This window comes from Panthera tigris, chromosome A3 (assembly GCF_018350195.1).
Source record: "Panthera tigris isolate Pti1 chromosome A3, P.tigris_Pti1_mat1.1, whole genome shotgun sequence".
In the NCBI taxonomy this organism is placed as follows: Eukaryota; Metazoa; Chordata; class Mammalia; order Carnivora; family Felidae; genus Panthera; species Panthera tigris.
The window spans coordinates 64,888,745-64,914,908 of record NC_056662.1 but is presented as its reverse complement, the minus strand read 5'-3'; the positions used below and the strand labels follow the sequence as shown (position 1 = coordinate 64,914,908).

Below are 26,164 nucleotides of genomic sequence, written 5' to 3'. Positions count from 1 at the left end.
TCAATACTCATTACAATCTCTCTCAAAGTCCTCTGTTACACAAAGAGATGCTAAATCTCTTCCCAGAACTAACAACATGGAATAAAAGCATGGGAAATAGGCAGAGCCTAGATTCGGGAAACAGACTCGCCCCGCCCTTCGCTCAAGGAGGACCTCAGCCTGCACAGTCCTCTGGTCAGACCTGGAAAGGCTAAGCTGAGCTGGTCCTCTGTCCTAGCTGGCAAGAACCCAGATGAAGGAAGGTCAGAGTCCCCACAGGGGTTAATCAACAAACTCACAGAAGGGACCCACATTCACCGGCTCTTGGCAGTCCCCAGCACCTCAAATCCCTTCTTCACATGGGCCCCAACTTGCCCCTGTCTTTTAACCCATCACCCAGGGTCCACTTCTCCCAGCAGGACTTCTCGACTGTCACAGCCCATATGCCCATGAGCTTGACCTTCTGAGATTTGCAGTGCTTCCTGCCTGTATCACATACTTGGCACTTTTTACAAACAGACTTAGATTGTAACATATGTGCATTTTATTTTCCCAATTGAATTGCAAACTCTGAGGGCAGAATTTTCCCTAGCAAAACCACCTTTTCCATAGACACACTAAAAAAATGTGTGAATTGATGTGGAATAAAGATAAAGTAGGAGCTTGTGCCTCCCCTTAGTGTAAGCTTTAGAGGAAAAAGCCTCAATCCCAGTAGAAATGCATAATTAGGCTTCCAATACCGTGTTTTTCTTTTGCATCTAATATGTGGGCCTGTAGTTTAGTGTTTCCAGCAAGGGATTATCTGTGGAAGTCCATGGGCAGATTCTATTGTAGCCACATTACCATTTGCTCCTTGCATATTTATGAAAAATTATCCTTTCAGGATGAAATTTTCCATGACTGGTTTCTGATCCAAAATAAGGGTGTTTCTCTCTCTCCTTTTTTTTTTTTTTTCTTTTGGAAAATTTGAACAATATCCAGTCAGCCATGTAGAAGTTGGGCATTAGCGAAAAAACAATGGCATGTTTTGTCTTTCAAAATCAATGTAAGCCTTTCTTTTGCGTGACCAATTAAAAAACAACTAAACTTCAAAATGAGAAACTTTCCACTTGTCTAGGCCTCATCAAGGATGAACCTTGTTGCTAATGAAATAATGCAATGAGAACAGAACAGAAACCATTGAAGTATGTATCCCTTCATGTTACTTGCATTAAACTTCACAAATGCCCACAGATGTAGTCCGCCCCCCAGGCCTTCTGAAATTTAAAAATACGCTGTATCTGTGAAATCTCAGCATCCACTGAGGCTGATCATCAGCTCTGAGAAACGAACAAAGTTTCCAGATAATCCAGGATAAATTTCTGGACAGTAAGTAATTGAGTTATCTTGAAAGAAGGATTCCCTCCAAATATGGGAGAGTTCTCTCCCTTAATACAGATTGGTTTGCCTTCAAACTTCTCATCAATAAAACTTCCTCAACCTAATACTTGTTTTAACACTCGGATTGACTCAATTTCACTCTGTGCCCTTAAAATCAGAAAGAAGCTTAGAAATGACCAGTCACCTTAACTAGCATGTTCAATTTTTATTTGGCAATAGCTGTTGCAAAACAGTTGCAATCTACAGAATATAACAACATTGTAGACATCTTCAAACCTGATCTTCACTAATGTTACCAAAATTATACAACACACTAAATAAATTTTAAAATCTTGCCTTTAGTTTCTTTTATTATTTTTTTAATTTAAAAGAAAGACATTTTAGGAACATTTTTGCATCACAGAATTCAAAAGAACTGTATTATATATTCTGAACCCATTTGACCATAGATGGAAATATTAAAAGTTTTTTTCTTTTAAAGAAGCCCAAATTTCAATATGAAGTATTCACATACACATACAACCCAAGAAAACCAAAAAGAAATAGATGAGGAAGGCAGAAGAGCCAAGTGGGTAGAAATTCCCCGGATATAACTAAGACACAGAGCTTTCCCCTGGATCAGTGGATGAACCCGCCAGTTGGTTGACTAGGTCCTAAAAGATTTCTCAGACTCACATAAAATAAGGTTGATATTTACATTGCAGGAGCAGAGAAAAGGGCGGGAAAACTACTGATATGCTCATCCTAGCTCCTAGCACCTCTTCAGAGTTTCTATCACTGAATTCACCCTTCAGTCCTCCTCATCACTCCTGCCTTACACAGCCCTATTTATTCTGTAACAAAGCCCATCTACAGCAGCCGTCAAAGACCCAGCACACATAAAGGCACCTGCTCCTCTGAATCGCCCACAGTCAGTAAATAGAGCCCACAGCCACCCATTGCTCAAGCCAGAAAACTAGGTTTCATCCTAGATCCCAGCCTTCCTCACCTCCCTCCCCACCCCCCCACCCCCATTCAGTCCACTGCTGGCTCTAACTTTCACAATCACTATCAGCCCTGCCAATTTCCCACTTGGGGTCACCAGCATCTCTAACTGGCTCACTAACTACAACAGTTCTCTCATTTTTTAATCCCTTCTCTGGTCCATTTTTGAGAATGATAAAATTCAAACCTGATCAGGCTATCCTGCAGCTTGAAAATCTTTCACTGGCTCCCCTGTTACCCTCAGATAGAGCCCAAACTTACAAACTGCTGTGCACTTAAAGTGGCCTCCCGTGACTCCTCTTTTTTTTTTTTAATATTATATTTATTTTTGAGAGAGAGAGAGAGAGAGAGAGAGAGAGAGAGAGAGAGAGAGAGAGAGAATGAGTGGGGGAGGGGCAGAGAGAGAGGGAGACACAGAATCAAAAGCAGGCTCCAGGCTCTGAGCTGTCAGCACAGAGACTGACACAGGGCCCAAACTGACAACCCGTGAGATCATGACCTGAGCCAAAGTTGAACACTTAATTGACTGAGCCACCCAGGTTCCCCCAGGATTAAATCTTTTTTTTTTTAGTGTATTTATTTATTAAAAAAAAAAAAATTTTTTTTAACGTTTCTTTATTTTTGAGACAGAGAGAGACAGAGCATGAACGGGCGAGGGGCAGAGAGAGAGGGAGACACAGAATCGGAAGCAGGCTCCAGGCTCTGAGCCATCAGCCCAGAGCCCGACGAGGGGCTTGAACTCACGGACCTCGAGATCGTGACCTGGCTGAAGTCGGACGCTTAACCGACTGCGCCACCCAGGCGCCCCTAGTGTATTTATTTATTTGGTGAGTGGGGGAGAGAGAGAGAGAGAGAGAGAGAGAGCGAGCATGCGTGAGTGAGTGAGTGAGTGAGTGAGTGAGTGAGCGGAGGAGGGGCAGAGAGAGAGAGAGAATCTCAAGCAGGCTCCACATTCAGCACGGAGCCTGATTGATGCAGGGCTTGATCCCATGACCCTGGGATCATGACCTGAGCTGAAATCAAGAGCTCTTCAACTGACTGAGCCACCCAGACATCCCTCCAGGATTAAATCTTAAGGAAGGAAGAGAAGAAAGAAGGAAGAAGGAAGGAAGGAGTCGCTGACAACACAGATTTCATTCCTCTGCATGCTTCCAAGTCACCCCCAGCCACCGCCCTACTTCACAATGCAGCTGCACTAAACTATTTTCAGTTTCCCATTTTAGGTCTTTGCTCAAATGTCACCTTTTCCCAAAAGCCGCCCCCCACCCCCACACATCTAGTTCAGCACCCCTTTTATGCCCCCACGGCATACATCACAGCAAGTCGCATACCATATAATAATTGCCTATTTGTGTATCTGCCTCCAATTTGATGTAAGCCCTCTGAGGTCACGGTCTGTATCTGTCCTGTTCCTAGTTATGCCCTCAGGGCCTAGCTTGATGTCTGGCACATGGCAGGGGCTCCCTAATGACTTGTGGAATGAGTGCATGAATGACCTAGAAAACAGGAAGAAAGAAGGAAAGGATGGAGACACTTGATACCTCCCCCCCGGACAATCAGAAGGATGGGCATGTGCTGCCCTCCCTCACATCTCCTGAGAACCTGCGGTGAGCTTTTCACGACCCTCTTCACACAGCCTTTCATCACAGTGGAACTTTGGGTGTGTCCAGCAAAGAATGCCAAAGGCCACAGTATCTACGCGCACGGGTGCCACGTCCTGGCTGTGCTTTGGTGTGTGGGTCAGAATCGATTTCAAGCAGCACCTTCCTTCTCTCCTGTCTTGAACTCAATCTCCTCTCGATGTGAAAATACAGTGCTTATTGATGTCATTCTGAACCGCGTGTTAAGCGAGCAAAAGGCTCCGTGTCATTTAAGAAATTATCAAAACGTCTTAAGTGATTTTGTTGCCCTCGTTTTGGTTTCTAAAAATCTCTTTCACAGCAACACTTCAGTCACTGGAATGCTTGCCTTGTGAGGCAAACAACGATCAAAACACAAGCTGCCGGGCCACCCTGCACAGGTGAGCTGTGAAATGTCAGCCGGGCTGACCGCCCAGCAGAGAAGCAGGGGCGGGGGGTGGGGGGAGCACCCTGAGACTGGAAAGGATTTGGGTAGTGATCTCCTCCAGTGAAGCCATCTTGGGGCTCCACGAAGTTCCCAAGGCCCGCAAGAGCTCCCCACTCCGGTAACTTCTTCCAGAAAAATAACAGCCACTGGCACCCGTTAACCACCATGACTGTAGAGCCGAGGCACAACAGCAACGTGGACAGGCTGAAGCTTCTCTTGTCAGAGCCTGGAGCGGAGGCAGTGAGTGTGAGGAAAAGAAGCCCAATGCTGAAATACTTTTTCATATCCATGACCAGCATCTGCCCCCTCTCCAGCCCCCGCCCCATTCCTGCCAGCTGGATGGGGCTTCCTGGTGGACGGTGGCCTCCCACGGGGCCCTCCACGGGCTGAGGCCCAGCTCCCTGAAGACCCCTAGGAATTCCGAGTGGTGAGAGGCCTGGCAGCTTCTTGCATGACCTTCAGCCCAGCCCCTCCCCCTCAACCCCTCCTCCCAACCGAAGAGAAGATGAGGGGAGATAAGGCGCCAAGTAAACTGGCAACTCTCGACTCTCTCCACTCTCTCGGAAGGAGCCCGAGTGGAGGGGAATAAGGGGTGACCAAACCAGGAAATGCACCGCTGCATTTCCCCAAACCACACGGACCTTAAAACTCGTCAGACCGGTTTCAAATTAGCCAATACCCAGAAGAATTTATTAAATGCAACTGTTATGATTCATTGAGATTCACTCCAATTCCAAAATGAGAAGTGACAGTGTAATGACTGGATTTATTTCCCCCAAAGCAGTCACAGTAAAAGTGCCTGAGTAAAAGATGGGATAAAAGCATGAAAGCAAAGACTTAAAAACAGCTCCGTGCTCATCCGCTGTAGGAAAAGGAGGGCAGAGAAGAGTTGAAAGCTTGGGTTAAGACGATGAGGGGCTCGCCGGGTCTTCTCCATTTGAGGAAACTTTCTGGAAAGGAGACCGCGGTACGTGTCTACCGAGTGCTTTCTCATGCCGGTCCTATTTTGTTTTGCAATATACAACCTTCCGGACTGTTCCGTTTGTTTGGAATTTATGATGAAGTCCAGTCTCCAGAAACTGTCTGCTTTCTCCCTTGGTCAGCCAGCCTCAGAAACTCCCACTTCATCCCTTCTTTTCCTTCTCCAACATTTAACCAGCATTCAATTGGAATCAGGTACATGTCCGGCCTGGAGAATTCTCTGCCTTGTTGGGGCAGATGTCAATTAAGATACTGGATCTATAACAGGCATAATCCAAACCCAAAAACCTTGCTACCAAAGTAATCCCTTTTGCCATCCCAAGCCGTCCAACCACCTGCTCGAGTGAAGCCAAGTGAGTCTTCTGGTTCATCATCATGAGGCCCAGAATACCCATAAACTTGCCAAAGGCACCAGAAGAGGAGTTTTTGTAGACTCACTGAAGTCTCCCCTCCCACCCCCACCTCCACTTCTTCAGGCAGTGGCTCCCTCTTTTCAGGAAGCAATCTCTCTTTTCCATTCAACTTTCCATAAAGAAGCTGGAGTTTTATTTTTCCTTGGCTTCCAATCTGTGCTTTGGACAGTCCCATAAAATTCCTTAGGAATTTATGGCCTGCTTTTCCTTTCAAGTGGAAAAGCACTAATCCCTCACAGAGGGGAAGGACAAGTGTTTCGAATGGGAGGTATGCTAGAAATATGTCCATTCAGCATAGGTGAGTTGGGGCCTGACCCACTGTTGAAGTCTTCCATGATGAGCCTAGCCCTTGACATAGAGCATGGTCTCAGTAACAGCCTGGGTAAAAGTGAGTGCTTGGCTTTGAAAGATTTCTCTTGACCAGAAAACTTATCTTCACCTGTCACTCCCATCCAAAAATTCCCGAGGCAGAGCTGTCACATAAACGTCATCCTCTACAGCACTCTTCTAAAATGCCAGCCCGTATAACTCGTTATTATGTGTCTACACTTCAGTGTAAATGAGTTTATCAGCAAGAGGAATCCAGGAACACTGACTTTGCCCCAGGCTAACAGGGGGTCTCAAGGGCATGAAAACCTGAAGTCCATCTTTGCCTCCTGCCCTCCTTCACATTTTTTGTTGCAAGTCAGCTCCAAAGATCTGATCACACTCAGATCTGTGCAAATAGCTTTTCACCATCTTTTCTAATAAACACAAGGGAATGGGATATTAAAATATGCCTTCACAATTGAGTTGATTGGTAGCAACAACCAAGTAACAGGTGATTTCTGAGGAGAAGGAGGGAGAGTTCACTTGAACTTGGATGATATTCAGCCTGATTTGGAGCAGGAAAGAGGAGGAACCATGGGGTTCTGTCTCAGTCCATGTAATTCTATATGAACAATCTCAGAAACCATAACATTAGCTTTGCTACTGCTTTATAAATGTCGTTGACTAAAGACAGAACAAAAACTACTACAATATCATTGAGACAATCTTGCGAATGAGGGACCCATTCGCACCCCTATTTTCATATAAAAACATTTGTTCAACCTCAGCTTTTCTCCCCAAAACAGTGTTGCGTGATCAAATGAGCTGGAGAACACTATTCACTAAACTGTCATCCTGGAGATTAATGGAAATTAGCATATTAAAGGCTCTTAGAAGGCATGCAATAAAATGTTTAGCTTTATTTAATCTATCGTGTCACAAATCTACTTGATTATGGCATTTATTGATTTACTTCTTTTATTCTGCAGACGACATTTTAGAAAACCCTGCTCCAACTTAAGAGGAAGGATCTGGCCATTGCAGTAGGCTGAATTACAAAGTAAATGCATCCGAACACTATAGAGAATTCTGGAAGTGGGAGGAACAAAAAGGAGAATCTTAAAAAAAAAAAAAGTAATCATCCCTCATCACAGTCCTTACTATCCTTTTGACAGGTAAAGACCAACCTCTAAGAGACAGGTGAAGGGTTATCTCAACAAAAGAGACAAGTCTCCACTTTTGTCAGCCCGAAGGGTGAGCTGATAAACTGTTCCAACTTCAGTCAACAGCTGGAGAACAAACTGGAAGCATAAATATATCCATCAGCCTCCTTATTAAAAGTTCCAGACACACGGTATCGGCTTTAGCTTGTGACGGATAACCTGGATGGGCAGATAGAGGTGGATGATGGGAGTGTAGCAGGTGGATAATGGTTTGGATCCAGCTAGCTACATAAGCACCTTACTAGGAATCAGGAAACCTGTTTGCTCCTAATTTCTGTCTCTACTGCATTTTTTATTTTGATCAAATCACTGAAGTTCTGAGCTCTTATAGTTTTCCATCTGTACATGACGATTTAATGAATATTTGTTATTAGATATCAGTTTTCACATTCTTTCAACTGGAGAGAATATGTTCCATAGGCCTTTCCACCACTTAGGGATGATTTGATGATCCCTAAGAGGAAAAGAGAGAGAAAGTAAAGAAAGGGGAAGCAAAGACGAAGGTAGGAAGGAATTTTGATTCATTTGAATGCCTTTTGAATAGAGCTTAAATGTATAAATACATAAAGGTAGGGACACCTGGGTGGCTCAGTTTGGTTGAGTGTCCGACTCCTGATTTCAGCTCAGATCATGATTCCACGGTCATGGGATCAAGCCCCGCATGGGGCTCTGCGCTGAGTGTGCAGCCTGCTTAGGATTCTCTCCCCCTTGGCCCCTCTCCCTGACTCGTGCTCGCTCTCTCTCTAAAAAAAATAAAAATGAAAAAAAGAATACATAATGGTATTGAATGTATCATGGCACTGATATCAATACCTTCTGGACCATGCCCTGGGCCTCTTGGACTCAGTGTGTTTGCGAGACTATATATCCAGGCATGTAAACAGTAAATAGTAATAGCTAAAATAGTGAAATAGTAAATATAGAATAAGTAAATAGCTCTTCCTAACAACCAAGAAATGCAGGTGCTTATTCATCTGCCCCAGCTGTCGATCCATCATTTAACTTCCCTGGGTCTTACTTTTCTGAGATGTCAAACTAAGAGGGAGAACATGTATCCATGAGGCACCACTATGTGATTCTGCATGCCATCTGCAGGGATTTCAGGAGATGGCGGGGCGGGGGGTGGGCGTGCTCCTGGAGAACATAAAGTATTTCAGTTCATCAGGTCATATCTGCATCCTACATTGTTACGGGACTTGCTCAAGGAGGAGTCGTTGGGCAGGTTTTTCAGAACCAGTCTAGCCTACCCATTCTTCAGAAGCCACCTCCTGCACAAAACCCTTGTGGATCCTCCCCTGGACAATCCTAACACATCTGCCTTTATGGAACTGTCTGGCTGAGCACATTCAAAGCTTACTGAGAGCAGAGAACCCTGTCTTCTTTGTTTTCCACATCTTACTAGTACTAAGTAAAGTTCTGTTAAGTGAAAATTGGTGTTCTAGGCCATTATTTCTCAAAATTTTTTTATTTTTATTTTTATTTTTTTAAGTTTATTTATTTATTCTTGAGAGAGAGAGGGAGACAGACAGAGACAGAGCGAGAGCAGGGGAGGGGCAGAGAGAGATAGAGAGAGAGAGAGAGAGAGAGAGAGAGAGAGAGAGACAGAATCTGAAGCAGGGTCTAGGCCCTGAGCTGTCAGCACAGAGCCTGATGCGGGGCTCGAACTCACAAACCAAGAGATCATGACATGAGCCAAAGTCAGACGCTTAATTGACTGAGCCACCCAGGTGCCCCCCAAATTTTTTTTATTGGGACCCACAGTAAGTATTAAGATCATATAAATAATACTCATATAAGTAAAACTGAAACAGAAGCTTTATAAAGCAACATCTACCCTTATTGTATGCAATGCCTTCTGATAATTTTGATATTGTTCTACACTGCTTCCATATTTAAAATTGCTATTTGAGACCCACCTAATGGATTTCATGACCTCAAATGATGGGTCCTAACCTATAGTTTGAAAAACTACTCAAGATATGCCCTGATCCTCTTTTCTCCCCCACAAAATGAAAAAATGGATCCTCCACAAGAAGCCGATGAAAATTCTAGAAGTTCTTCACTGATTTAAATTTGGAAAGTGTCAAATGATGCTCACGTGCCTAATATCCAAATCCCATTAGAGAAGGCACACGGCAGGCAGCCTTACTGTGTGTGGGCGTCACTATCATTCCACCAATAGGTTAGGACAGGATCTACTTTCCTTTCTAAAACTGATGTGATCAGTCTTTTCAAGCAGGCATTTCTCCTTTTTATATTCCTGAGTGTAGGTAGGAAACATCTCCTTCGGAGCCCCTATTCCTCCTAGCACTGCCCCATGCACAGGGCAGGGCTCAAACCTCCAGGAGGGAGAGCAGTAAACAGCACACCCCTGGTGAAAGCATCCACATGTGAAGGGTGCTCCGTCTGGGTCTGAATCTTCTCTGAGCACTGGAAAGGGCTTTCAAACACATGCCTGATGGGCCTCAGTTACTCTCCAGGGACTCAGGAGGCTTTCTGAGTCTACAAAACTGCTATGCATCCCACCCACAAAGGGGACAACCACATGACTCCACTTTCCTGCTTGTTTCTGAATCACTGTCTTATCTGTCTTCCTCCCTTTCCCCCTTAAAATAGTTGGCTTCACGGTTGTCTGTGCACAGTCATATGATAAGCAGTGATAAAGAAAAAAAATTTTAAAGAGCCAGGGAGGAGTAAGGAAGCAAAGAGAAAGAGACGTGTTCTCTTGCACATGGGATGGGCTCCTAAGACTCCAGTTTCCTAGAAACAAAGCCCGCAGATCAATTTTAAATCTTGAGCCCCGGCAACGTGAAAAGGGCTAGGCTGAGAAACCCAAATGCTGTTCAGTGTTATCAGGCACTTGAGGAGATAAGAGCTAAGCTCTATTCTAGTCCCTACCAGGAGACAACACTGTCCTCAATTTTCTCATCCACAAACTTCGGATGAAAATGCTATCCCCCCTCCCCAAATCTGAAAGTGGTTCATAACTATGACTTGTGTGTGTGTCACATGTTTCATTTTGCTGAAGTATATAAAATGAGTATCCAACCCAACGAGGTAAGCAGAGCCAATATGACTATTTGCATTTTACAGTTGCGGGAACTACATTCAGAGAAGTTACATTTCTTCCCTGAGGTCACACCGCTCATTCCTGTGGAGCCGAATTAATAAAGAATAAACAAACACATTGTGAAGGCAGCCTTTTGTGAATGTATATTGGCCCACAAATGCTTGAAAGCAGGCAGCAAATACAAACTTAGCAAGCCATAGTGATTTCCTATGCAACTCATTCTAATTAGAACAACCCCTCTATCCAAGTCATGCCTCTCAGATGGAAAGCAATCCGTAATCCCTAGAGACCCTGCAACACACAGAATCTAACCAGGCACTCTCACAACATAAATCCTAGACCACATAATCTACAATTTATTTTTTACAATATAATGATAATGATAATAATAATAATAATAATAGGGTTCCTGGATGGCTCAGTCAATGAGACATTCGACCCTTGATCTTAGCTCAGGCCTTGATCTCAGGGTCATGGTCAAGCCTCGCGTTGGGCTCCATGCTGGGCATTAAGACCTACTTAAAAAATAATAATAATAATAGCAACAACAGCTAACATTTTGTGTGCGCTTATCATGTGATAAGCGCTTTTCTAAGCATTTGCTACACGTTACATTGTTTATTCCAAATAACACGATTAGAGAGATATTACTGATCTTGTTTTATAGATGATGAAATGAAGTCTCAGAGAGGTTAGACAACTTGTCAGAAGGATGCACAGGGGCGCCTGTGCGACCGACTCTGGCTCAGGTCATGATATTGAGGCTCATGGGTTCAAGCCCTGTATTGGGCTCCATGCTGACAACTCAGAGTCTGGAGCCTGCTTCAGATTCTGTGTCTCCCTCTCTCTCTCCTCCCACTGCCTTCCACCTCGAGCGCTCTCTGTCTCTCAAAATTAAACTAAAAAAAAAAAAAAGGAACGCAGAGCTGGTTCAGTGGTACAACCAGGATTGGGACCTGTCCCTCTAGTGCAAAGCCTTTGCATTTAGCCATGATGCCACCTGCTTCAAAATGCAGTCACTGTACTCTATCTTTTTCACCTTTTCTTACAAGTCAAATATATACACATACAGTTGACCCTTTAACAACCTGGGTTTCAACTGTGCAGGTCCACTAATAGGCAGGTTTTTTCAATAAATACAGTACAGTACTATAAATGTATTTTCTCCTCCCTATGATTTTCTTAATAACATTTTCTTTTCTCTAGTTTTCTTTGTAAGAATACAGTATATCGTATCTACATATTCAACATACCAAATAACGTGTTAATCTATTGTTTAAGTTACTGGTAAAGCATCTGATCAACCACAGGCTATTAGCAGTTAAGTTTTGGGGGAGTCGGGTTATACTCAGATTTTCAACTGCACAGGGTCAGTGTCCCTAACCCCCTCATTGTACAAGGGTCACCTGTAATAACAGGGGAAACTATATGTGCAAATGAGGCAGTATATGGGAACTGCCTGTACTTTCTGCTAAATTTTTGGTAAACCCAAAACTGCTCCAAAAAAAGCAAAGTCTAGGGGCGCCTGGCTGGCTCAGTTGGTTAAGTATCCAACTTCATCTCAGGTCATAATCTCCCAGTTCGTGGGTTTGAGCCCAGTGTCAGGCTCTGCACTGACAGTTCAGAGCCTGGAGCCTGCTTCGGATTCTTTGTCTCTCTCTCTCTCCCCCTCTGCTGCTTGTGCTCGCTCTCTTGCTCTCTCTCTCTCTCTTAAAAATAAACTTTTAAAGAAAAGCAAAGTTTATTGATTTTTTTAAATAATGTTGAAATGAAGGTAAAAGATAAAAATTCTCCCTATTATGTCAGCACCCTCCCTTGCCTTTTCCTTTTTAAAAATAACATACAGATATGTGTGTGCGTGTGTGTGTGTGTATGATTTTTAAATACTACCACACTCTCTGTCATGGAAGGAAGGAGAACACTCCAGAACAAATGTCTATAGAACACCTACTGTTTAGTTAAATACTATTATAATTTAATGTTAAAATTTACTTAAACAATCGAACATCTATCATGTACAAGGCAATATGTCAAGTGTTAGCACAAACTGGCCCAAGTGTTTACTCTCTGGGATCTTTTCTACCTCTATAAGAGAACAGATAGAGAATATCCCAACATGAACACTAGACATCAATAATTTTAAGTAGAGAGTGCGAACAGTAAAAGCTACCAGGATTCCAAGGGCCAAAAGAGCTATAGCCCGGAGAGTTCTAGGAAGGAGGCCCAAGGAGGAGGGAGACTAGGAGAGGTGGTTGGAGTATTCCAGGAATATGGACATGCGGGGATCAGAGTACCAAGAAATACTGGACAGGATGAGAGAAACAAGCCACCGTGCAGGAGGCTCCCAGCATGCAGGACGCGGGATTCACTTAGCAGAAAATGGGGGAGGGGATGGACACAAGCCACGTAGGACCCTGAATGTCTGCTGGAACGATGAAGCTAGATTCTATTCTATAAGTAACTAGGAGTGGGGGTAGGGGGACAACTGGTTCTGAGCACCCCAAAAGGGTATTTAGTGCCATTGCACAACTCTTATATAAATCCCCTGGATTCTGGAGAACAAGGCTAATAAAGATATGAAAACGAGCCCTAAAGCTATCATCATGAATTCGTACTCAGGCACCTAAAACTTAAGTGAGCTATTCTTTTCTAAAATGAAAAAAATATTTTTAAAACAGCTAGGTGGTCATGGCCAGTGACTTGCACTTTCTGTGAATAGAGCTCTCATCCTCAGTACCAGGAAAGTGAGAAGCTATGGGGTCCTGAGGCACAGAACAGGCCAGTGGTGTGGACTGAACTTCAAACTTTCAGGCAGGAGGCTGCCTCCATGATTCCAGGGGTTCTTGAAAGGGGTCATTCATCAGAAAAACATGTTCCCTACTTCTGGCTAATGCTGGAATTGTGTTAACAAGGGGCTAATTAAGCCTTCCATTTTAAAGTGACTGCAAATCTCCCTCTTCTGCCTTCAGTGGGACAAAGAGATGATGAACATATCCTTTTCCTGGGCATGTTTTGTTAGTGGGGTCGGGGGACACAGGTCCAGCTTTAGCAAATAAAAAGGCAGGATGCCCAGTTAAACCTGAATTCTGCACAAGAGATACTTTGGTAGTGTATGTCCCATGCAATGTTTAGGACATACTTATAGCAGAAAAGTATTTGTTGTTTATCTGAAGTTCAAATCGAACTGGGCATCATGTATTTCATTTCATCTCGCAACTCTGGGCTCTGGGCACCTAACAGAAATAGGACAGATTCCTGGAAGAGCAAAGGATACAGATAAAGGAGGCTGGGTGCCAAAAACAAACTTTTCAAATCAATTTCAATATATGAAGGTCTACAAAAGCATACCACTGCTCATCAATAGGACTCAGAGTTAATGCTGACAGGCCCAAGAACCTTCACCTACCTGTCCCTCATTCAATCCTGCCCACAGCCCTACAACCCAAGAAGGGTGACTATTGCTAACCCTTTTCATAAACAAGGAAACAAAAGTTTGAGGAGGTCAAGTGAATTTTCACAAAGTCACAAAGCTATAAAACAGAAGACCCAGATCCCTGCTCTTGGGTGAATTCCAAAGAAGGTTTTAAAGGAAGAAAAGGATTCATGTGGTTGAAGGCAAGAAGAAAAGACAGTTTGCAAGAACTGATCCTTCATGGTCATATGAGCTCTCTGCCACCTTTAGTCTCATTACTTCAGTATCAATTATCTAAAATGAAATCTGAGCTTAAAAACCAAGGGTCCTAACAGAAAATTAACGAAGGAATTATGATTCCTTACAAGCCTCCAATAATCTTTTCAAAAGGCTGGCTACCCTTCAACTCATGTTTACCTTAGCAATTCTGATGTCCTGGACAAAAGCAAAGTCCTGGTCTCTCAGTGCGGTACCTTTGTGCACTACCGACATTCAGGCCAGAACGCGGCAACCCGTGTGCATTCCGTTAGAGGCTGGGCTTACTGAAGAGACACACGGTAGGAAAACGCAGTCAGGTGCTTTGGCCCAGAGAAATGGGATGTACACCTGGGCCACAGCAAACAGACGGTAAGAAATCCTCAAACCTCAGTCACCCCATTAGGCTCATGAGTTAATGCAGGTGATGTTCAGGTTAAAATGCAACACTGAATCTACTTTTTAAAAATTCCAGGGGTGCCTGGGTGGTTCTGTTGGTTAAGCATCTGACTTCGGCTCAGGTCGTGATCTCACAGTTCGTGAGTTCAAACCCTGCCTGCTTCGGATTCTGTGTCTCCCTCTCTCTCTGCCCCTCCCCCACTCACACTCTGTCTCTCTGTCTTAAAAATAAACATTTTTATAATTTTTTTAAAAAATTCCAGAGGGCGCAATGCATCAAGTAGGTCAGGACCAAAGCCAGCCCCAAAACAGGTAATCCATGTTCCCTGAACCTCCCACCCCAGGGGCTGCCTAAGAAGCACCAAGTTCTAGTTCTGCACACCTGGAATCTGGCAAATGCTGAATTCCTGTTGCCAACTTATTTCAGAGAGGGAGGGAAGTAGGGAATGGAACAAAACTCCTCATTTGGCCATTACTGAATGAAATCTTCAGACAAAAGCACAGTTTCACCTGTATCAAATAAAAAGTATTAAATGCAGACAATTACCAATAATTAATTACCATTTATTGAGAACTTGCTGGAAGCTGGGCACTTTTTCATGTTTCATCTGTCATTATAATAACTCTACAAGGTAGCTATGATGCCCATTTTACAGATGAGGGGACTGGTAGATAGGTTAAATAATTTTCCTAATATCATGCAGCCACAATTGAGAAAACTAGAATCCGACCCAGGACTGACTCCAAAGCCCACGTGACTGTTCAAGATCCATGAATTTAGATTAAGTCACCACTCAATGACATGAAGGATGTCATCCTACAAAGCTCTTCTTCATCTCTATCGGGCCTATTAAGAAATAAACAAAGAAAATCAGCTGGAAATATAGCGTGGGAGATTGGGGTTAACCCTTAGGATAGATTCCCTTGATAATCAAGAGTTCAACATATCATCGTAGTGATGCTGTTCAACACCTCGCTCTGAGCAAAATCCCTAGAACGTAAAAAGTGTTTATTATTTATTTGTTGAATGGCTGGCTGGCTAGCTGGATAAACAGATGAATGCATGAATATCCATTCTGTCCACTGTTCCCTTTCTTTGGATAGCTTATCATTTTGGTTTTTGTGTGTGCTTTGTTAATGAAGCAATTATTTTTGGATTGCATCCCTCCTTTGACCTCACTGGTTTCCTAACTGCCCTCATCACCCAAAATGCTAAAAAACTGCTTGCCCAACATTTTGTATGCTCTTCCTCCCATTTAGAGGGGCTCCCTTCCCTACCCAGATTCCATTTTTGACAAGGCCTGGCTCAAAATCTTATGAAGAAGCCTTTGCCAACTAGTAGAACCCACATTAATCTCCTCTCCTGTGATGTCCCACAGGGTCTTCAACTTCACTGTTTCATAAAAGGGTGTTAATCCCGAATCCCCAAAGGGCCCACTTGAGGAAGGTCCATTTCTTCTTTTATCTAATTATAATGTTTTGCAAAGTATGTCCACTAGTTCTATGATGCTAATAGTTTTTTCACAAATACGGGCATTCTATGATGGATAAGTTTGAGATATATGTAGCTACACACAGAGGGATACAAGTCCCTTTCCTACAGGCCATCTTGGCGCCTTAAATATACTAATGCGCATTTGACTCTGCAAAATTTCCCAACCTCTTTGATCACAGCAATCTGAAATTATTAGAAGGCTCCTACTCTTTGAAAGATACCCTGGCAAACACTGGTCGATTACACGTCCCATCCTCGGTGGTTGACTGATGATTCTCTCGGCCACCCAAAATGGTTTAATCATCCATTCCAAAAGGTAGGGAGATGGAGTCATAAGCCCTGCATTCCAGAAATTCTGCTTGCTTGTTTGCTTTTGGAATATCTTTGGAGTGGCTCAGTCATATAGACGGAGGGCTCCATTTAAAAAATAAATATATTTTTGTGGGCCTTGAACAGTACGTAAAGAAGCAAGCTATCAAAAATGACTTTGTGATTTCGATCACAGTAATAAAGATAAGGAGGGAAAAAAAGCAGAGGCTGGCAGTTTTTCAGAGATATAAGACTTAGCTTCATGGAGAACAATAAAGATAAAATATCATCAAGTGCTAGGCTGAGCAAAGTCAAGGCCCAAAATGCAGAGAGCCAAGTACGGATCATTGTTAACAGAGGCCTTACCCAAGGGTATCTAGGTCTATACTAACGCCTGCCTTCACAGGTGTGGAATCTAAGGTCAAACCCCACTGATCAATAGAAATCACCTGACTCCTAGTCAATAAATTTCTCAGGGAGTTGGGGGGAAGTATTAGTGAACCCAGCCCTGAGGAGGTGAAGCCTAGGGTGTCCCCAGGCTCAGAAAACCCTGGGATGGGCTCTCCTTCTTAATTACAATTTTATTCACCAAAAGATCTGTGTTACTCATAGATTAATATTGTGTCTCCTACCAGACTACATGCTCCATGAGAACAGCTCCTGGCATGGCACCTGGCATATAAAGTATTCAGTAAATATTTGCTAAATGGATGAAAGGATGGCTAGAGCAATGAATGAGCATACCACTTTGTCCACTGGTTAGAATCTTTTGTGAGTTCCGCCATCTTTCTTTCCAGCACTGTACTGGATGGTGAACTTCTAAGAAGAGCAGAATCTAAGTTAGTCTGATGAAAGAGTGCTGCCGGATGAGTGACTGGCTACCTGTACTCCCTGAGTGGCTCATACTCTGCTTGGTGAACCACTGGGAGGAAGACACTTCTACTCACAAGATGCTTGTATTTGGCTAGGGTAAGACTACTGGCATCAAGAGATACTACAGTCTGAAAAAAAAAATCGACTCAAGAAGGACATAAGCAAAATCAAAGTTTTTCCTCGATAATTAATTACTGATCAGCCCACCATGATTTTCCTAAACCCTTCTTGAACCTGATTGTATCTTTAATCTGATCTACCCCTTGGAGTCATTAGCTCAACGAGTTTATGCCTTGCTGGCAAATAAAGGTGACTTTTTCACTGCCTTAAAAAACTACCTCTCTGAGACTTCAAGGTGAAGTAGAGGGGACCGGGAGGGGTGGGGCAGGAGAGGTTCTCATTTCTGTGCTTGGATTCGTTAACAGATTGTGCTTTCCCCCTTCCTCTCAGGCATGATATCATGGGGCTCAATCATATTCCCTCTGGAGTCTCCATTCTGTTTAGTGGCCAGTAAGCTGCAGTGACAACAGTACGTTCCTGTCCCCTCTGCAATCCCAGCACAGTACAGACTTTTGGCCACTTCACATGGTTTCTGCCAGAGAACTGGATTTCAAACAGGTGCAGCCCTGCTGATTAGCATTATAATAGATTGTAATTACTTAACCAGACCATATATACCCAGAGGAACTTGGAGAGAAATATAATGTTTTGCCAAGTGTAGCTTTTATTTATGTAAAATACTGCAGGCCTGCTCTGGAGTTCTTTTAGTCTAAGTGAAATCCTGGAAGCTTTGTCTGCATATGCTTCAATGAGTTCCGGCACTGGAGTTCAGGCACTGGAATTTAAAATTTCATTTCTTGTTGTTGTCAATTACAAAAGGTTTTGTATCTAAGGCCCTTAGGAGAATTTAAACTTGATTTTAAACTCCTCAAAGGGAGGACAAGTGGGCCTTTTTCTTCTCCCCTTCCCACAGCACCTTGCACAGGCCCTGACACCCAGAGTGTTTATAACTCCTCTCAAAGGGGTCCCTGGGTGGCTCAGTCAGGTGAGCCTCCGACTCTTGATTTTGGCTCAGGCCATGATCTCATGATCATGGGACGGAGACCCACACCAGGCTCTGCACTGAGCCTGCTGCCTGCTTGAGATTCTCTCCCTTCCCCCTCCCTCTGTCCCTCCACTTTCCACTTGTGTGGAAATAATATGGCTTTCTTCCATAAGAACAGCTTCAAGGATCCCACAGATTTTTTATGAGATATCCTTTCCTTCTGTCTTCTCCTCACTTCTTTCAAATGTACACAAAGACTGTTTAAAGGAATTCCTTCAACCGTTTACCACACTGGTCTTCCCAGCTAGATTTCACCCTCCTTGATATCATAGACAACTTTTGTCTTACCAAGTCCCCGACTTGCTAAGGGAATACACACTTGTTCAATTAAATTCATTCACTCATTCAACAGGGGACCAGGAACTGTCTGGGATACCAAGGGTAGAGCAGTGAACAAACACCAGTGCATTTATAGAACTTCTGTTCTGGTGTTAGAGACAGACAATTAAGAAAAACATATAAGATAGAGATAAGACCCAAAGAGTAAAACTAAAGCAAGAAAGGAGTATGTAAAACATCAAGGAGAAGGGTGAAATTTTAAATAGGGTTACCAGAAAAGGCCTTACTGAGAATGTGATATTTGAGTAAAGGCTTGATCCATGAGGATACCTGGGAAAGGAACATTCCAGAAAGATGGAACAGCCAGTGCAAAGACTGAGGTAGGAACATGGTGAATATGTTTAAGGGGGTCGAGTGGGTCAACATGGCTGGGAAAGGAATGATGGAAAAAAGTAGCAAGCAATATAGGGTCAGAGAGGTCATAACGGGAGGCTGACCGTGTTGGCCTTGTAGGTTATAAGGACGTGGGTTTCTACCAAGAGGTCTGTGAACTGAGCGGCATGAGCTGGTGAAGTTGTGTCAGAGGGGAAACAGTTAGGATGCTGTAGAAATAATCCAGGTATGAGATGATAAGGTCTAGGGCCAGAGTGATGTCAGCAGAGGTAAACAAAGATAACCATATTTGGGATATATTTTGAAGGCAGAGAAAACAAATGCTGCTGTGCGCCTGGATATGGGGGCATCAGAATGCCAGGCATCAAGAACGGCTTCCAACGGATTCTGGCCCAGGCAACTGAAAGGATGCAGTTGACATTTCTTGAGATGGGGAAGCCTGTAAGAGGCTTAGATTGGGGAGGGGGGAATCAGATACACAGTTTTTGACATAATAGAGTTTGAGATGCCCTTGCACAATCAAATGATAATGACCAGAAGGCAATCACATATATGAGTTCTGAAGCTATAGTTACATAGGCTGGAATTAGGAATTTGGAGTCAACAGCATTGAGAATGTATGTAAATCCATGAAACTAGATGAAATTGATACAGTAAAACCAAAACAGCAGCTCCCAAATATCCTTATTTTCAATTGGTCAGATGCTTCAATAAATAATTAATCTTTGACTACAGTGGCCACACAATTCCTAGACTTTTCAAAACAATCTCATTTCAAGTGATTCTAATATTTTCAAAAAGGCAATTGTTAAGCGTAATTAAATTAACTTTATTTTTAGACTATGTGAGACTTTTCATATAAATACATTCACAAATCAAAGAGAGAAATATCACTGGACCATATGTTCTGATTTAAGATTCTAAAACTATGAATATACACATATAACTCTTCAACTATTAATAAAATTGTTAGAATGTACTGTAGCCTGGCCCTTTGCTAAGAACTTTACATAGATTCTCTTATTTCTCATAAAAACCCCCAAGAGGTTGTCAAACTTTATGAGAACTATTATAGTCCCATTTTACAGATGAAGAAACAGACATAAAGAGCCTAAGTCACATGCCTCAAGAATGACAGATGCAACCTGGGGCACCTGAGTGGCTCAGTTGGTTAAGTGTCAGGTCAGGTCATGATCTCATGGTTCGTGGGTTCGAGCCCCTCGTCGGGCTCTGTGCTGACAACTCAGAGCCTGGAGCCTGCTTCAGATTCTGTGTCTCCCTTTCTCTCTCTCTCTGCTTCTACCCCCCCGCCCCCGCCCTCGAGCGCGCGCACAAACACACACACTCTCTCTCTCTCTCTCTCTCTAAAAATAAATAAACATTAAAAAAAAAAAAAGAATGGTAGATGTATCCTGTAGGTAGAATCTACAGATCCAAGGGAGAGGGGCCCACTGAAGAGTTAGGGAACTGGGGGTCTCAAATATTCACTAACTCAGCTGCTGGTAAAAGACAATACAGAGGAGAAATAGGGCTGACAGACAAGGTCTGACTGCCCAGAAGACCCTTTAACTGCAGGGCCCCCATGCCAAGTGGCTTTTTGCGATAGCACTGGGGCAAGAACTAACCCTTAGGGCAGTGGTTAAATAACCATAGGGAGCAATATTTAATGAGATGTTAAGTATTATAGGAGTCAGTAGGGAGTCGAGTATGGAGAAATCCTGGAACCTGAGCTGTTGGTGGACAAATTCAAGGTGTATGTTGCATAGGTGGAAAGGGGCTTTGACCACGCCCAGTCCTTCCACACCCCTTTCTAGACCCTTCCCACCTCACTCTATCTAAATGATAATAATAGCTTTCAGGGATCTTCTAAGATTTCCCCACAAAAGTCCTGAAGGTAGAGAGATGCCTTCAGGCAGTGTATATCGAGGGGTACTCAAGCCACCCTCCCTGTGAGACAGAACAGGGCCAGTTTAACCACCAAGCCAGTCCTCAGGCTCTGCCCAGAGCATCAGCATCTGAACTAACAGGGGGTTGGCCTGGGCCTCTGCTGTTGTAACAGTCTCCCCATGGGATTCTGGGGTCAACACAAAGTAACAGTTCCTGAGCCTGACCCCTTCAGAAAGAGTGTTGGCCTATCTCACAGGGTCAGCAGGGTGGAATAATTTTGAGAAACCTTGTTAATGAGCTATTTGGGAAATATGAAACAGAAACACTAGTGTCCCATTCCTTGCCAGACGAGGCTATCCAATTGAAAAGAAACATTTTGGAGATGAAAACCTGGCTTATTTAGGTCCTGTATAATAATCAACTCTATAAAGAACCCTTTCTGGGACCAATCCCATGGTAGGCTTAGGGGACATAATACTAACTGTAGTCGCTAAACGTTCATGAGCTCTTGCTGAGGGCAGGCCTCGGTCTATCACTTTCCATGTATTAACTCCTTTCATCCCTTCAACAAATGCATTTTGTTAGAAGTAGAGACTTTTACCGTCATCCACTTTTTACAGAGGAAGAAACAGGAACACAGGTTAAATATCTCACTAAAGGTCACAAAAGCTATTGGTGGTAGAGGCAGGATTCGAACCCAAGCAGCTTCCCTCCAGAGCTCTGCCCTTAAGCACTGGGCTGTACCACCTCTCAGAAAATGACTGTCATTATCACTGCATTAGGAGTGCCTCTTCTACACCGGGGAGGAAGGCAGGGAGTGACACAAACCAAAGATGTCTTCAGAGGCAGGGGTGGTGGAACAGGGAAGGGCCGAGCTCAGAGTACACACTAAGTGAGGTGACCGCAGAGCAAACTCCAGACTGCGAACAGGAGCAGTCAGCTGTCACGTGCTCGCTCCTTCTACCCTCTGCCATCCACCATGCTCCCACCATCTGTCCTCAATGCAAAGCAGCTCCATCCAGCATTCGCCGGGCCCCTGCTTCTAAGGAATCCCCATCCTTCTTGTTTCCACAACTATGCTTATAAATCTTGCTTGAGGAATCACAAAGGTCTACTATAAAATTTCAGGACATTTCTGTGTACAAAGTCTCGATGCAAGAATTATCCGGAACCCTCCCTCCCCTGCTGTTTTATTCTCCCCCAATGTTTCTCAAAGTATGCTTTGGTCAAATTCTCTTGGACCACTGGTTACAAATAAGGATTCCCAGCACTTGTCCTAAACTACCGAATGAAAAGCTCTGAAGGTACAGATATAGGCAGACCTATATTTTTAACACCCTCCCCTAGTGATTCTAATGCACACTCAAGTCACAGAAGCATTAATATCTCGTTCCTGGAAAACAAGCGACAGCAACAGTGTTTAATGGGTTTCTGCTTTCAGTACAAGTGAGATCTTCCCATCTCTCTGTAATGAGCTTTCTCTAAAACAACTCCCTTTGTCATCACAACTGATGCATCTCTCATTATCTGGAGAATAATTATCTCAGCCTGGCTTTCAAACATTCTAGAATCCACCTCAGTTTTCTAAACTTTCTCCTACTCCAGTGTATCCAAATTGTGGCTCCCCGTATAGCTAACGATGTGAAGAGGTACCTGACATGAACTTCCTTCCTTTTTATTTTAGAAGCCATGTGTTTATGTTCATGTGAACGAAGAAAAATTGCAACCGCAATATTCCAACCTGTGATACTGGGGCTAAAGTGAGAAATAAGGGAATCAGTGTTTAAAGGTTTTAAATAAATAATAGCACAGGTGGTATGAAGAGAAAAGTCTTAAATGGGGGAAATTTTATCCTGCCTGACCCTTGCTGACAGGCACCCTCAGTTTGGGCCATGCCTGTCTGTTCCCCAACCTTGACCACAGGTGTTCTCAACCTTTATTCCAGCAGTGTCTGTGCCCATGGAATGATGTCTCCTATTGTGAATACCTCTTTAAATGCTACCCACCACCTCATGCCCAATTCATGCCTCCTTCTGACCTTTTTGTAACTCAAGTTTTGGTGTTTTTTTGTTTGCTTTTTTTATCTGTCCAATACCTGTTGTACCTAATTCATATTTGCTACGAGACAAAAGAGATACGATTTTGAAAGCACTTTAAATTATTGTGTACCATGAAAACATCAGGGACACGGCACAAGAATCTGCAGGGAGAATACACTGCAAGGACCAGGGGGCTCAGTTCTCTCCCAGACAAGCCATGGGCAATAGATGTAGGGGGCCCTGTGCTTGTCATGTGACCTTGGGTACCCACTGGGCTTCTCTGAGACTCAATGTCCTTGTCTCTAAAACCTGCATCTGCACTAGCTGATCTGGTCCAGGGCCAAGTCCAACATGAATTTGCGAACCTTAGAGAATAATAACCATACAAGGCTAGTGCTCACTGGATGCTTCACGGCAAATGCTCCAACGTGGGGACGGTGCCCTGATGAACCTAGGGCTGGGGCAGGCTCCGGCAAAGCATCACCAGAGACACTCGGGCACCTCTCCCTCCAACAAGATGTGTTCTGTGGCTAAAGCAGCCCCACTGTTCATCCCACCTGCTCTCTGCCTCACTCTCCACCTCCCTCATCGGCATAGACAGCAAAGACCCTATGGATGGCTTCACTGCCATACTCACGTTTTTCCCATCCTCTTCCTGTTCTAAGACAACAAATTCAAAACCACAAGTTCTTAGTGTGAAGGTCTGGTCCTGAAATTAGCTATCCCTGCAGCTCCCCCTCAGACGTGCACTACTTTCCTGAGTCAAAGAGCCCACGTGTGGAAAGGAAATGGGGAGTGGGTGGGAAGTCTGATGGTGGGAGGCAGGCAGAAGGAAGGGGCATTGCTGAAACGGCACAGAATGGGATGGCAATGTGTTCTTTGGGACTCCACAAAGGTCTGCCTGCTTCCCAAAGTGTAAGCCGCAAATCTCCCAGGGTGGTACTTGGTATGGTTTGTTGGAGCTTCCCTGTAAGCCCCGTAACCATGGTTTCGGGCAGACTACATCACAGCGTGAGCATAAAGAGAAGAGGCTTTTTTCCTATTTTCCTCTAAAAACTCCATCTCCTTTTTAAAAATATGTAAGGTGATACTCCAAGGTGGTCCGTATGCAACCTCTGACCCTAGGAAAATCACCAAGTGGTCTGCTTTTGATAATTAGAAGGGGATTCCTCTATATTTCTCCATGAGGATCCAGATATTTCTTTTGGTATAGACCAAAGAACCCTGAAAACATATGCACCCAGAGCCACACCTGCTCTCGGTGGAAACATGTAGCATATCGGAAAACACCAAAATCCATTTCCTAATTTAATACCTTCCTTCCAAAAAGGGCAAAGGCAAGGTTTGTTTCCCTGCTTCTGTGGGGGCCACGGTTGAATGCATTTGGCTTATAGTACCTGGACAGGGGAGGCCTATTTCCAAGTCCCTAATATTCTGACAATGTAATCAATCAACTCAATGTCAGACTTAGAAACAGTATCACACTGCACAGTTACCTTGAAAAATCAAAACAGGGAAATAATATAACTTTAAGTGGGATTCAAAGCACTGACTTCCAATTTCTCACAAGCAGAATCATTTTAAAAGTACAACACTCATTCTGGATGAATGGGCGATGCACCGGGCAAAACAAGCTGGTCTTACGTTGCTGGGACCCTGGAGGAGACATCCTAGAGGAGAACACATTTTTCTCCCTGTATGTCAGAAGATGAGCTAACCACCATGCAACAGAACAGAAACAAGCTAGCTTCCTCCCGGAGGGAAAAATAAAGCAGCTCCTCACTGGGCTACACAGGACAAAGCCAGGACGTGCGAGAAGCCTTCAGTCTAAGGCTCCACGTGCCTCTCCAGGGACGGAGGAACCCACCCACACACAATCACACACAGCCAGCCCACCACGCGCCTGCGGAAGGCGCCGGGTTCTCTGCCAACCTTCAGCACCAGCGGCTGGGGGCTCCCCCAGCTTGCGAGCGCCCTGTAGCACCCGTTGTCTGGAGGGGACAGAGGGCCTGACCCTCTTGCCAAGTCTTCTCTTCCTTGCCCCAGCACCTACTTCTCCCCACCTACGAAATGAAGTATGCTTCCCCAAGGCAACTGAGACACATACACACACACCCCAGATGGCAATAAGTCTCGGCGCCCCATGACCAACGCCAAGGCCGCGAGTGCTTCCCCGGGACCCCACAGCTGGGCTCCTGGATCCGGAGGCGCCCGACTCACCCAGTCCTCGAAGTGCCGGCTCCCGTTCTGCAGCAGCTCCTCAAACTGGATGGTGCAGTTGGCCACGAAGTCGTCGTAGCCGATGGGGGCATCGTGGAAGACGGCCAGCTCGATCTTGCGCCCATTGCACACATCGGTGACGAACTCGTCGTGCCAGGCCGGGCTATTGGTCTTCTGCTTGGTGGCCGTTTGGCCGATGCGCGAGTCGTCCACGTTGAGGGCGATGTAGGGGTCAAGAAGGAAAGTCTGCGGCCGGGGTCCCACCGCATGGCGCAGCGACCAGGCTGTGGGCTTCAAGCTCACTGCCTCGCAGATTTTGATCTTAAGAAGGCCATTGAACACTACCATGGTCGGGGCGGGGAGTGGGGGCCGGGTCACTCCGTCCGCCCCGAGGGCAGGAATGAAGAACCGACGCCCCGGCGCTCTGAGCCACGGGGACTCCTGGGTCCCCTCTCACCCCACCCCACACTCTCCCTACACCTTGTAGCGTTGCGCCCTAGCGCGGGCGATTCTCGGCGAGTGCATGTATTTCCTCGCCGGGCTCCTAACGGAAAACAGGGAGGGGGGGAGAGCTGAGGGACGTTCGCGTTTGGAGCAAGTCTCTCCCCCCCTACCACCAGCAGCACCCCCAGAAGAGGAGACGAGCTGTCGGCTTCGCTGCAAGCCGCGGGGGCTGTGTCGCCGCCTCGCTGGCTCTCCGGGTCCGGGCTGCGGGGACGCGGGCGCCGCGCCCGGCGCTTACCTACCTTTCCGAAACATAATCCCCGGGAAATTTCGACTCCGGGAGGGGGAGGGGGAGGTGGGACGGGGCGGGGACAAGAACCGGGGGCGCAGATTTCAACCCGGATCCTCTTCGCACACCCAGCGCCTGCCTCTGACCGCGCGGGGCGGGGGATGGATCGAGGGATGTTCAGTCTATCCGGAGGGATGCATGTCGAGAGGAAATGGTCCTCCTCGGAGCCAAATTTTTAAAAATCCACAAGCCGCACAGCCCGCCTGGCCGTCTCCTCTTGGGCGAAGCCGCGCGGCGCGGCAGTCGGCGGTCGGGAGGCGCCAGGAGCCCGGAATCTCACATCCGCGCGGGCCGGGGAG

The 26,164-nt window shown here is 44.9% G+C and overlaps 1 protein-coding gene across 3 annotated transcripts in view; it reads right to left on the bottom strand.

Annotated features, from left to right (window-relative positions):
• PRKCE (protein kinase C epsilon) overlaps positions 1-25,870 on the bottom strand; it is a 497,130-nt gene extending 471,260 nt beyond the window's left edge. For all 3 annotated transcript variants that reach the window (XR_006215687.1, XM_042981318.1, XM_007097856.3), the window contains exon 1: positions 25,073-25,870. Coding sequence is in view for 2 of the 3 variants with exons in the window: in XM_042981318.1 (XP_042837252.1) it covers positions 25,073-25,420 (348 nt within the window). In the remaining variant the exon portion in view is untranslated. The remainder of the gene's footprint in view (positions 1-25,072) is intronic.
• Between the last annotated feature and the right edge of the window lie 294 nt (positions 25,871-26,164).